Source organism: Oncorhynchus keta, chromosome 12, assembly GCF_023373465.1.
Source record: "Oncorhynchus keta strain PuntledgeMale-10-30-2019 chromosome 12, Oket_V2, whole genome shotgun sequence".
Classification (NCBI taxonomy): domain Eukaryota; kingdom Metazoa; phylum Chordata; class Actinopteri; order Salmoniformes; family Salmonidae; genus Oncorhynchus; species Oncorhynchus keta.
This window is the reverse complement of record NC_068432.1, coordinates 27,750,072-27,762,387: the sequence shown is the minus strand read 5'-3', so window position 1 is coordinate 27,762,387 and position 12,316 is coordinate 27,750,072. Positions and strand designations below refer to the sequence as shown.

The 12,316-nt window shown below is 44.7% G+C and overlaps 2 protein-coding genes across 7 annotated transcripts; both read left to right on the top strand.

The window, feature by feature from the left end:
* LOC118391208 (alpha-2-antiplasmin-like) lies at window positions 1-4,588 on the top strand. Of its 3 annotated transcripts, none has more exons than XM_035782365.2 (8): window positions 1-146; window positions 1,490-1,561; window positions 1,688-1,886; window positions 2,003-2,146; window positions 2,305-2,493; window positions 2,600-2,742; window positions 2,930-3,134; window positions 3,723-4,588. In XM_035782365.2, exons 2-8 carry the CDS (start codon window positions 1,505-1,507, stop codon window positions 4,097-4,099), a joined length of 1,314 nt encoding a protein of 437 aa, XP_035638258.1. In that variant the 5' UTR covers window positions 1-146; window positions 1,490-1,504; the 3' UTR covers window positions 4,100-4,588. The 3 variants fall into 3 exon arrangements, with proteins under 3 accessions (XP_035638258.1, XP_035638257.1, XP_035638256.1); XM_035782364.2 differs by lacking the exon at window positions 1-146 and adding an exon at window positions 984-1,079; XM_035782363.2 differs by lacking the exon at window positions 1-146 and adding an exon at window positions 1,004-1,079 and having other exon boundaries at window positions 1,472-1,561.
* Window positions 4,589-4,727: 139 nt separating this feature from the next.
* LOC118391207 (pigment epithelium-derived factor-like) lies at window positions 4,728-10,060 on the top strand. Of its 4 annotated transcripts, XM_035782360.2 has the most exons (9): window positions 5,227-5,313; window positions 5,410-5,462; window positions 7,595-7,658; window positions 7,965-8,154; window positions 8,252-8,410; window positions 8,556-8,759; window positions 8,847-8,986; window positions 9,125-9,335; window positions 9,443-10,060. In XM_035782360.2, exons 3-9 carry the CDS (start codon window positions 7,596-7,598, stop codon window positions 9,691-9,693), a joined length of 1,218 nt encoding a protein of 405 aa, XP_035638253.1. In that variant the 5' UTR covers window positions 5,227-5,313; window positions 5,410-5,462; window position 7,595; the 3' UTR covers window positions 9,694-10,060. The 4 variants fall into 4 exon arrangements, with proteins under 4 accessions (XP_035638252.1, XP_035638251.2, XP_035638253.1 ...); XM_035782359.2 differs by lacking the exon at window positions 5,410-5,462 and having other exon boundaries at window positions 4,728-5,313; XM_035782358.2 differs by lacking the exon at window positions 5,410-5,462 and having other exon boundaries at window positions 4,728-5,313; window positions 7,583-7,658.
* The last annotated feature ends 2,256 nt before the right edge of the window (window positions 10,061-12,316 follow it).

The following is a 12,316-nucleotide window of genomic DNA, read 5'->3' as shown; positions in this document are numbered from 1 at the left end:
ATGAGGGGGCTGACAATGTAGAATACTGTGCACTACAGGATCCAGCTAAGGGAACACTCACCGTGCCTGTCTGTCTGTCTCTCTGTCTGTCTATATCCTAATCCTTTTTGCCTATATTACCTATCCCCTGACCAAACATCGGCTGGGTAAGTTTTTACCATCTCGATTCACTTTGATAGAGGCTTGGAAGGGATTGTGGTGTTGGGGAGTCTTTTTTGGCACAGTGCATGAAACCATATAATTCTACTGTAGTAAGTGCTTTTTATTTAAAGCTATTTGGACCATGATTTAGATGTATGGCTGTAGCTATTCGTTTACTAGTGATATAATAATAGCACAAACTGTTTTTTGTAAATAAGACTACAGAGCCCGTTGTAAATGTAAATGTACAGTAAATCAATCAATAAATATCCCCACTACCACTATTTCTACTATGTCTATGAACGCTAATGATTCTATGCAGTCATATATATATATATATATATTTTTTAATCTATATCTATATATCTATATATATTTATATATATAATATATATATAGATATAGATACAAATTGCATCAAATTGTATATATATATATATATATATATGATACCGTTGCAGTAGTGAGGCCAGTGTTTGCTGTTTGTGGACTTTAGAAGTAAAACAGAAACCTTTGGCCCTCTGACAAACACTTGTGGTCCCAGAGCAAAACACCACCCATCTCTGCACTGTAGAACCAGGCTTATGCTGCGCCACACTGACCACTAGCCAAGCAATCCTGCTTTTGATTGGCTCTCTTTTCCTCTCAGCCAATGTCCCATGTCCCATGTCCAGCAGCAATAGGTACTTTGTTATTGCTCTGTAAAAGTGAGTGGTTCAACAATTGCTATGCATTGATAATCACTGTTATTGAATCTTAAATATCAAAGTTACTGTGACAGGGTAGGAACCATCATTTCGGTCCATGTTGCCCAGGGGACTATAATTGGTGTTGAACATGTAAATGTATAAAAGCACCTTAGAGTCATTTTCATGTTAGAGCTTCGTACTGGAACAGTCATTGTTTGGAAAGGTGGTGTGGTGTCAAGTGTTAATTCTGTGAGCAACCATTTTTGAGAACATGTTCATGCTTTCTGGGAAGAAATGTTTGTGGTGTGGCCATTGTTCTGGGAAGTTGTTTCCAGTTGATTTGTGTTGGGAAAGGCTTTGTTGGTTTTAGATCCAAGCAGTGTCCTCCCTTATTAAGAGAAGTATTGGTTGTCACTGTTTTTGGTCACTGTGTAACTTAACTTGGTCAATCTAGTCATGTGAAGGCACTGTTGCACTTTAGAAAGGAACTGAGACCCAAGAAAACCTTTGGGTATCCATGCTGTGTTTTGTATGTGTACTTATCTATTTCTATACAAGCAAATCTAACCTTATTTTTTTACATCTGCCCCAGACTTTCCCCTAAATGGGCATTGAACCTGTAACCTTACATTATTGTACAGGTTTTTTCTGTTTTGCAGGCTATCTGTTGGGATATGGTGCTGTATCTGGCTGTGCTCTTGCTGCTCTGCCTCTGTCAGCAGGGACTAACTGTAAGAGGGCCAACCGTAACCCTACCCTGAAACACATCAACCTTTCTTAAATATCTAACCTTTTAGCACCCTAACCCTACTCTGGTCTCTAGTCTAACCCCTAGACTGTCTCTCTTGCTCTTTCAGGATGAAACTGATATGGTAGCTCCTGAGGACCACTCCTGTGGAGAGCAGGTGTTCAGACAGGAGGCCTGGCGGTCAGTAGGAGGTGCTATAGAGAGACTGGGCCGGCAACTACTGGACAGCCTGCAGGCAGGGCCGGAGCAGCCCAATGTCATCATATCACCCTTAAGTGTGGCCCTCGCACTAGCACAGCTCTCACTGGGTGAGGCGTGTGAGAGCTCATGTATAATGTGAAGAGTGTATAGCTGAGATTGTATGTGCGTGTTAGCTTTTATCGCCAAGACTTAATGTGCTCAACATGGTCGTTGCCCCTATCAGGAGCTCACAACGAGACCCAGAAGTTGCTGCTCAGTTCTCTACATGCCCACACTGTACCCTGCTACCATCACACCCTGGGCAGCCTGCTCCAACACCTCACCAACACTTCCCTACAGGTGGCCACACGCATGTACCTGCGCCCAGGTGTGTGTGTGCTTCCAGGATGAGTAGATGTCAGCGCTGCAGCTCTGTGCCAGAAAATGGCAATCTACTAACATAATTATAAAGCACATCGATTGTAACTGCTGTAAAGGTCTTACCATTTTGACACTTGGTATATGTTGTGTTCACCTCTCTCTCAGAGTTTGAGGTGTACCAGTCCTTTATTGCAGAATCCCTGCGTAGGTACAGATCAGAGCCTGCCCCCCTGATCTCAGTGGAGGAGGTCAACCGATGGGTGGAGGAGGCCACCAAAGGTCACATGACCAATTTCCTGCCCAGTATTCCGCACGACATGGTGCTAATGCTTATCAATGCTGTGCATTTCAAAGGTGTGACTTTTCACTCCCTGTCTTTAAAATAAAGGTTTGGAAACTGTACACCATAGAAGTGTCTACCCTTTACAACTGTGGCTTGTTCTCCTGTTGTCTCTGGTAGGTGAGTGGGAGGCTCGCTTCGACCCTCAGCTCACACAGAAAGGGGAATTCTACCTGGACAACAACAACTTTGTCCATGTGGACATGATGCGCTCAGCCAAGTACCCACTGAGCCTGTTAGAAGATGGGGAGCTTGGAGCTCAGGTGAGCTGGGCTGGCTGTTCTGCACTGTTGCGGTCTTAAATTTCTTTATTTTGACATCCTCCTACTGGAGATTTGTTTTGATCCTGAAACGTTGATAATAAATACTGTCCTTTTCCAACTTTCTCGTAATATTTACAGTGCATTATCCCATTCTAAAATCTATCTCCCACCCCCCTTCTGTTTGCAGGTTGCATGTTTTCCGTTTAAGGGAAACACCAGCTTCCTCGTAGTGATGCCGTTGCCAGGAAGAGGAAATGTGTCATCGCTGGTGGCCAAGCTAAACATCTCGGACCTGTACAGGCGTCTACCTCAGGAGAGCACCATGCAGGTCCAACTGCCAAAGTTCACCCTGCAGTACCGTCAAGAGCTACAGGAGGCGCTGTCCAGCATGGGTGAGCACATATGTAGTTTAAGAAATTCCAGACCTAGGACCATCGCACTAGGTCTGGGAGTAATGTTGGATTTTCTTGGCAAATTCGGAGAGGGTGCTATTCAGACCTGACACTTCCAACAAATCACACAAGTTTGGGTAGGCGGGGCAAAAACTAAATGAATAATCCCCTCAAACATGAGGTGTACACACAATGCGGTTATTTTTGCCACAGCCGGTCAGTGGTTGTAAGCTTGTAACGCTAATGTCATGGCGCATGCAAACTACTCAGTTGATTCTCTGCAAGTTCCTAGCTAACTGACGGAAATGTTTGAGGCAGGGCTCTGGATGGATTTTCCGGCAGCCAACTCCGCTCTTTCCTATCTGCCAAACTGACATTTGTCTTAGTTCTGATGTGAAATCTGGAACATTGGTAATTTGTGGGAGGCATCCAGTCTGTTTAGACTAGCAGAGAAAGGTCAATAGTTTTGGCCACAAGTTTTTTCCTCTCAGGTCTAAAACTATTCCATGAGTCAGGTGAGCTAGAAACAGGTGTTTTACAACAGTCAAAAGTGTAGGATGAATGCTCAATCAATCTCTTCTCTCTCAGGTTTGGGATCTCTGTTCTCTGGTCCTGATCTGTCCGGTATATCGGCGGTTCCTCTGCAGGTGTCCAGTGTGCGTCACGCTTGCGGGGTAGAGCTCAGTGAGGAAGGGGCCGACGCATCTGCAGCCACCTCTGTTACCATAATGCGCTCCGTTCCCATCTTCTTTGTAAACTCCCCCTTCCTGTTTGCCCTGGTAGACCACACCTCCCTTGCTCCCCTCTTCCTGGGCACTGTCACTAACCCTGCCCCTGACACCAGCCCAATGCACATTGACAGTCAACTCAGTGATGATCCCCATGGCAACAATACCCAAAGTGACAGCACTAATAGTAACAATGTACAGAGTGACGGTCCCCATAGCAGCAACAATGTACTTTAACCAGCCATAATGAGAATAGTGTGGCGCCCCTGCTGGAGGGAGGTGCATCGGCACCCCCTGAATGAAGTGGAGGGGGAACTCAAACAACCAAGTGGCAGGGCAAAGATCCTGTGCCAACCCCTCTCATACCGTTCCTTCCTAAACCAACTTTGGTTGGGGCAGGCTGGGCATCAAGTTCTCACTTTTCTGTGAGAACAGCCCAACCAGCCGGTCACATATGGATCCTAGCCCTCATATAGCAAATCCCAATCCATTGGCACAGTTCCCAAACCAACCCCAGTCCCTATGCCTAGACACCTGACTTCTCACAGTCCCTCCCCACTGTATGCCCCTGGATTGAGGAGAGACCATGGACCTGTCCCATAATACTGTGTGGATGAACACTCAAATTTGTTGCCATTTTTACACTTGGTTGTGCACTGTCTTACACTATTTGTGCTTTGTTCTAATTATTCCCACCTCTGGTATTGATTAAAGGGATGAAGTGAATGTCTTAGTAGTGGATGTGATCATGTTACTGGAGTTTTGGTATAAGAACTGATTATTTTATTTTAAATGGGCTTATGCTAAGCCTTATACCCCAATTTATTTAATCAGGAATCGCTATTTCCTGGTTGCTAAAATTCTAATAGTTTGCTTAATTTCAGTTTGACAAAACAAGCAAGTATAGTGCAGAATCATTGTACCATCTAAACCAGTGAAATACATTTTCTGGAACCAAAAATACTGATGTCAGTAGTTTGGCGCTGGTGTACAAAAGTAAAAGACACACGAACTACAAGCATAGAAATAAAATGCATCTCCCGCATTTTAGACTTGCTTTCAATGAGTGACAGATCTATAACTAAGGTCTGATTTTGATTGGGTCGCCCAAAAAGTTACATATTGCAGAATTAACTCTTCTCCAGCACATTCTTGCGATTAAAAAATAATTCACGTTTTAGGTCATTTGCTTGCACGTGAAATTTGACATGCTGTAATGTCAGGGGAGAGAAGGGACCATGAATGTGCCTTTCGCTCAAAACAGCCATCCGGCTTCTTGCTAAACCCAACCGGCTGTATCCTCTGCTACGTCAGAGCAGGGCGGGGGAAAGTTGTCTCCACCGCACTCATACACCGCTGTGTGCATCGTCCGGCTATATTCAGCACTCTACGCGAGAGACCGCTGCTGAAGACACACTGGCGGGCGACGTGGCCCATATTCGCGCTGAAAGGTTAGTCGCCTTTACGCATCATATGGGATGTTTTATCAAGGTCGATTGCACGGAATGAAAGACTCTGGCACTAAACCGGTATTTTCTTTTCTCCAGTCAGAACCTCCTGTGCAACAATTACAGAACGGAGTAGACCTAATAACACTTTAGTAAGCAGGACTTTTTTTTTGTAAAGCTTTTTAATCAGGCTTTGTAGTGTTATGGTGTTTTGAAGCCTTCATTTTATGATACCTTAATCTCCATATCAGGAGTGAATAATCCATGCTTTTGATTTACAAGTGCACAATGTTATGGTGGATTTGGTCCACTGGTCCCTTTTCTTTTCCAGTAGGCTACTTTTCACTGGTTCAGAATTTCCATTCAAGCTGCTGAGCACGGCACCAAGGGAAACACGCCAAGACTAACCTTTCCCAGAGCCCAAACAACTTGTTTAATTGTCCCTGTTTTTAGTCAGTTCTATATCACAGTAAACACTCAAGGTGGTTTGAATCAACTGCAAACCTATCTAATAGAGAAAATACTAAAGACATGTCTAGACTCCATATGCAAGGTGATGTGTATAGAGCAATTGAACACTGTGCACATTGTGGTCCGTACCTCAGGACCTGCAGGATAGACATTCTCATGGCAGGATATTCATTGTTCGTGGCCTGAAAGTATGGGAGTCAATAGATGTGAGCGTGTAGGAGAGCAGTGGTTTGGTGTCCAAACAAAACTTTTTGTGGCCCCCCCCCCCACCCCAAAAAACCCAAGATGACCTATAGTACCATTAGCCAAACATTGGTAATTTACCATGTTTGTGATTGCCTCAGTACAGAGAGGTGGTCTGTCTGTGGGTTTGGCTGGCTTCTTTGGGTTGGAAAGAGATGGAGTGCCTGGGTTAACCATCAGGCCTGCAGAGAGGGGGCGGAGAAGAAGAAAGGAATTGAGAGAAGTGTGTGTGGTCTGAGGTTCAGTGATGGATGTTTCTTTTCATCAGGGAAGCCAGGAGAAGCTCAATGACAACCAGATGTGCTGGGGGAACAAGAGAGTATGTGTGTGTGGTTAAAAGAGAATGTGAGAGGGAGAAGGAAAGGATGAGCGGGGGTGTTGGGAATGAGAACTGGCAGAGTTATACTACTATTCTGTGTTTGTCTGTGGTCTGAAAAATCATCCTCCTCAAACTCTCCATAATCTCCTGTGACCTTTCACTTTCACTTCTCTGTCTGTGTCAATGAGTCTGCTCACCTCTCTGGACTCTGTATGACCCTATTCAACCCACAAAGCTCATTAACATTACTAGCTGTGTTAGTGTGACTAGCTAGTAAACCGGTGTGAACAGTCTGCCTCTGCTTGTGTTGTGCGTTAGCTACACTGTGTGTGTGGAGAGCCAGAAGTTTGGGATATATTACATGGTTTACACTCTACCCAAACCGGACCCGTCGCGTGCGCAAGCGTTGCAAAATAAATGTACACACATGTTATTCGATCATTGCACCCACAATGCTCCCACGCACCAACGAGCGTCTGCGTTGGCAAGCGCTAAAATAGAAGTTGCAAGTCCTGCCTCACATTTCCTCATTGTCTTTTAGAAGCATATACCCACATGCCATCTCATTGGTTATACCCACGTGGGTGATTGAAAGATGAACTGAGGTCAGATAGTCAGTTGTGGTAATTAGATGCCATATAAAGTCCAAAGAAGAAAAAGCCTGGAAGGAGGAGAGTTGACCGTTTTCTGTGAAGATTAATTGTCGGAGTAGTGAACCTTGTGCATTTCAGGTAAAATAACAACCCAGGACAAATTAGCTAGCAACTGCAAGCTAGCTAGCTAAATTGCCATAAATGTTTAATGCTTTTCGACCTGTCCCCAAATTAATATAATTGGTTCAGAGTTTGTTTTGATATTTCAACATGTGTGTCGTGATCACGTTTGGTGTAGCGGGACAAAATCAATTTTCGCATGATTGCACGCACAGACGGTTTGGGTATGGTTTTAGTCTCTGCTCAGTAAGAGGAAGAAATGGAGTTCAGTTTGAACACACAAACATGTAAACATCACTGCCTAGAAGAGGGAAGAGGGAAAAGAAGAGATGCTGACAGGATTTATCACAAGTTCAAACTACGTTCTCCCACAGGAGCCCTGCAGCCAATCACACTCACAGTCAAAAAATCTGACTCGCACACCATGGGCCAGTTTCCCTGACACAGATTAAGCCTAGGCCCTGGACTAAAAAGCATTCTCAATTGAGAGAGTGTATGTTTGAATAATAATGTGTGTGTAATTGAGTTTGTGTTGCAGGATGATGCGGACGACCCTGTTGCTGTGTTTGGGGTTCCTCCTCTCCCTCTCTTATGCTCAGTTGGTGAGACCACTCCACATCGCTGTTTTCACTCTCAATTCTTTTTTATGCTCTCAGGTCTTTTATTCACTCCGTCCCTTTGGTTTTCCTATTCTACACTTCATCTCTCATCTTCCTCTAGTAGATTCACCACAGTCTCTCCATCTCTACGTCCCTCCATTTTCATTCTGGCTTGCCAATTCCGAACAGCATCACTCTTTGTCACATCACTTCTCTATCTCCTTATTTTTCTCATTCTCCATGAACAAGCCATGTCAATAACCCTCCTCTCTCTCTTCCTGTGTCTTTTGATTGACCAATCCCATGCAGTTGGAGACAGAGGAGGCGGGAGGGGAAGAGGAAGCTGTGGAGCTCTTTACCACGCCCAGAGCAAAGATGGCCGCTGCCACCTCTGACTTCGGCTACAACCTGTTCCGGGCCTTGGCGGGTCGCAACCCAAAAACTAACGTGTTCCTGGCCCCCATCAGCATCTCTGCAGTGCTCACTCAGCTATCCATGGGTTAGTAAGCCTCAGCACTGTTATACTTTATATCACTGTCTGCTATTTATCTGGTATTTAATTTGCAAATTTGTAATTACATATTGATCTCTCTCAGGAGCATCTCCGGATCGTTCAGAGAGGTGGTTATACAGAGCTCTGAGGTATCACACCCTGCAGGACCCTCAGCTCCATGACACACTCAGAGACCTACTTGCATCACTCAGAGCACCTGGCAAAGGCCTCAGCATCGCTGCACGTGTCTACCTGGCCCGCAGTGTGTGTGTGTGTGTGTGTGTGTGTGTGTGTGTGTGTGTGTGTGTGTGTGTGTGTGTGTGTGTGAGCATGTGTCTCAGATCATTTTGATCAGTCTGTGTGTTTTGATTGTGTGTATGTTTGTTGACCTGTGTGTATCTTTCTAGGATTGCGTCTGAAGCAGGAATACTTAGGCATTGTGGAGAAGCAGTATGGGGTGCGGCCCAAGACTCTGATGGGCGGGGCTAAAGATGTGAATGAGATCAATGATTGGGTCAAACAGCAGACGGGCGGCAAGGTCGACCGCTTCATGTCCAAGGCCCTGGGACGGAACTCTGGTGTGGTTCCTCTGGGCGCCGCCTACTTCAATGGTAAGGACAGTCTGTCTGCAGTCCAATTCTCTACCCTTCTCCCCAAAGTGTGCAGTCGTTTATGGGATGCTGTTTGTGTGTGTGTAGTGAAGTGGATGACTCGGTTCAGCAAGAGTGGAGTGATGGAGGACTTCCAGCTTGTTGGAGAGGCTCCTGCCCGCATTTCCATGATGCAGCAGGACAATTACCCAGTGAAGATGGGTGTAGACCCAGACCTGGGCTGTACAGTGAGTACAGATGCAGTATATTCAGCAGTTATGCTTTCTCCAGTGGTCATTACTTTCTTAACTAGCCAGTTATCAAGTTTGCCTCAGGGAAAACATTTATTGATGACCCCCCCACACTCCCTCTCCCTTTCTCTCCAGATTGCTCAGATCCAGATGCAGGATGACGTCAGCATGTTTGTGTTCCTTCCTGATGATGTCACTCAGAACATGACCTTGGTGGAGGAGAGCCTGACAGCTGAGTTTGTTCAGGACCTCTCCATGACCCTTCACCCCGTGCAGACGGCCCTCACACTGCCTGTCCTAAAATTCAGCTACTCTACTGACCTCCTGCCACTGCTCACTGACCTGGGTGAGTTTCTTCTCCTCCCTCCTTCTCTCTTCCTCTCACTCCCTCTCGGTCTTCATTTTGCTCTTCTGCCTTCACATCTCTCATATCCTCTTTCTCCATCTCTCCAGGTCTCGACGAATTTCTGGCAGACACGGACCTGACCAAGATCTCGTCTCAGGCGGCGAAACTCAGCAGCCTCAATCATAAGGTTGTCATGGAGATGGCCCCAGAAGGAACCCAGTATGCCAGCTCCCACCCCGCCTCCACACCCCTTTCGTACTGCGTGGACCATCCCTTCCTGTTCCTGGTGAGGGATGAGGCCTCGGGGGCACTGCTCTTTATTGGCAAGGTGGTTAACCCACGCAATCTGAGGATATAAACACAGATACACACTGCATTCTAAGCAGGTCCTAGGAGGGTATCAGCCATCGTTAAGCTTAAGCTTCTTTGTGTCATAAATGCACAATACGAGAGGATGGATAAGCAGCTAGATTTACCCATTGATCATATAATACAGTTTCTTAATCATGTATGAAAACCATGCATACCATTCAGGCTACAAGTTCAGACCAAAAGTCTGAACACTCACAACTGATAGTCTCAAGTTGTTTTCAGGGAAAATCATTTGTGATTGAAAAGTACACCTCTCATAATGTTTAAATAAAGGCACATACTTTAGCCCCCCAAAATACTCTTCATAATATTGTCAATTGCGATGCAATAAATAAACATTGAAGTTAAGTCTTTCTGTTTGTCTGTCTGACTCCGTAGAGGGAGTTGTATAACTTTATCCAGTTGACATACAATAGCTGCTTCCAGTAAAGGGTTATTTTGGAAAGAAATTTGACTCTTGGATGTTCTTTCTTAAGCTATTGTGCTGGTAAACAAAATTAAAGGACGAACACAAACATATGTGACCAACCGCCTTGATTCGGTCTTATGTTGCATAATTTGAAATGGTGTTTTTTACATTGGATAAAAGCAGAGACACAGAGCTACAAAATTGTATTTCATACACTGCATTTGAGGAACAATGGGAAAGTAATTCTGCTTTGAAAGTTGATTAACTGAACCTCACTTTTGAGAAAATGGCCTTTGAATGTTTTGGTACCTACTGGAGAGCTGCTCATTGTCTACACCCATTCAGCATCATTCACACACTCTTAAGCTTTAGCCGAGCGTTCTGTCCTAACAACGACGACAACAGTCAAGCACCCAAGCTAACGTTGGCTAACTACTTCCAGTCACAAATGAGAGAACAGCTCACATATCACCTTTGACATTGTCCGCAAGCTTGAGTTCTTTTGCACACAAATCATACAATGATGGAAAGACCTGTGTGTTGTCCTTCTTATTGCAGACAGAAGAGCTCCAACTTTTTAATCATAGCCCCAATTTTGTCCCGCACATTGAATATAGTTGCGGAGAGTCCCTGAAATCCTAGATTCAGATCATTCAGATTAGAAAAAAACAGCTTTCAGGTATTCCCTTGGCAGCAAGAGGCTCTCGGTGGATACTGCAGTGTACCCAAGTGGCGTAGGGAGCAACTGCTTGCACGCGCGTTACCACTCCACTATGTCTCCCTGTCATTGCTTTTGCACCGTCAGTACAGATACCAAAAATGGCAGCAGCTATGTTTGGCTACTTATGGACCGTTAGTGGAATTCCCGTGATAAGAGTAACGTTTAATGTGATTGGATGTTAATTATTTGACTAGGCTACCTGTATTTGACATTGTGTTGTTATTTCACTGAACACCTAGATGGCTTAATTTTATTTTTGGCAGTGAAACGAGGCGATTTAGGCGAGGGAATAAAACTCACCCAAATGTATAGCCCCATCTGACATTATAAATGTACTGTTTGAAAATGTGAAGAGATTAATTTTTATTTGGCATACCCCTGACGGCGTTGCGCGTTCCCCAGTTTGGGAATACCTGTACTACGTGATACGTAAAACGAGCCATGTTAGACAGGATTACCTACACATACTGACCAACTCAAATAGACAGAAGCGAGCTATATGGCAAACCAATCTGAACGCCTCTCTCTGCATGTCCAGCCCACTCATTATCTCAGCCAATCATGGATAGGAGGTTGCTGTTTTTTTTCTGTGGCTAAACCAACTAGGCTTGTAATTTAACAATTGTATTCATATTTACATGGCATACAAGTCTGTTATTAAGGCACATGGAAGTTCACATGTTCCAGAAGGCATTTCTACCAAAAAACGCATTTTGATAAAAGGAAATACGTACGTTCAAATGCCTCTCCTGTGAAGTATTGACGTGGAACATACACCTAGCTTTCTGGAACGGGTCACATATACTCTTCTCATTCTTCTCTGTACGTCAGAGCATCTTTCAAATGAAACATAGATGAAGAGTGTGTGTGTGTGTGTGTGTGTGTGTGTGTGTGTGTGTGTGTGTGTGTGTGGTGTGTTTGCATGAAGTCATGTTTCTTGTACGAGCTGATTCGAAATACATTTTCTATGTTTGGGAAGAGATTCCTGTGGCCACGGTAACTCTCCCCAGAACAAACACAACCAAAGCCATGCCTGGAAGACATCAGTCGCTGATTAGAGGGGAACAATTATAAAATGCAGTGGAACTGGCTTCGAGATCCAGAGTTAAGTTTCTCTCTCCATGCCACCCCTCTCAGGCCCCCATTGTGGCCACTAGAGGGAGCCCTTTATCAGGGACAGCGCTGAGGAGGCAGAGAGAGAACAGGAGGAGAGTAATTCATAGTAATTCATATCCCTGTCAGTAAACATGGTTAACCTTTGGCTTTAAACCATTCACCATTTCACAACTTCATGTTTTCATAGCACTATGGGTCAGATTGTCTGTAAGAGGAAGTCGCACACGCACGAACACACAGACAGAGGAAGTCGCACATGCACGAACACACAGACAGAGGAAGCAGTGTGCAGACATGGGATGCAGTTTCACAATGGAATAAAATAAGAGGAGATGTGAATGAGGTAAAGATTAGTCTGTGTAC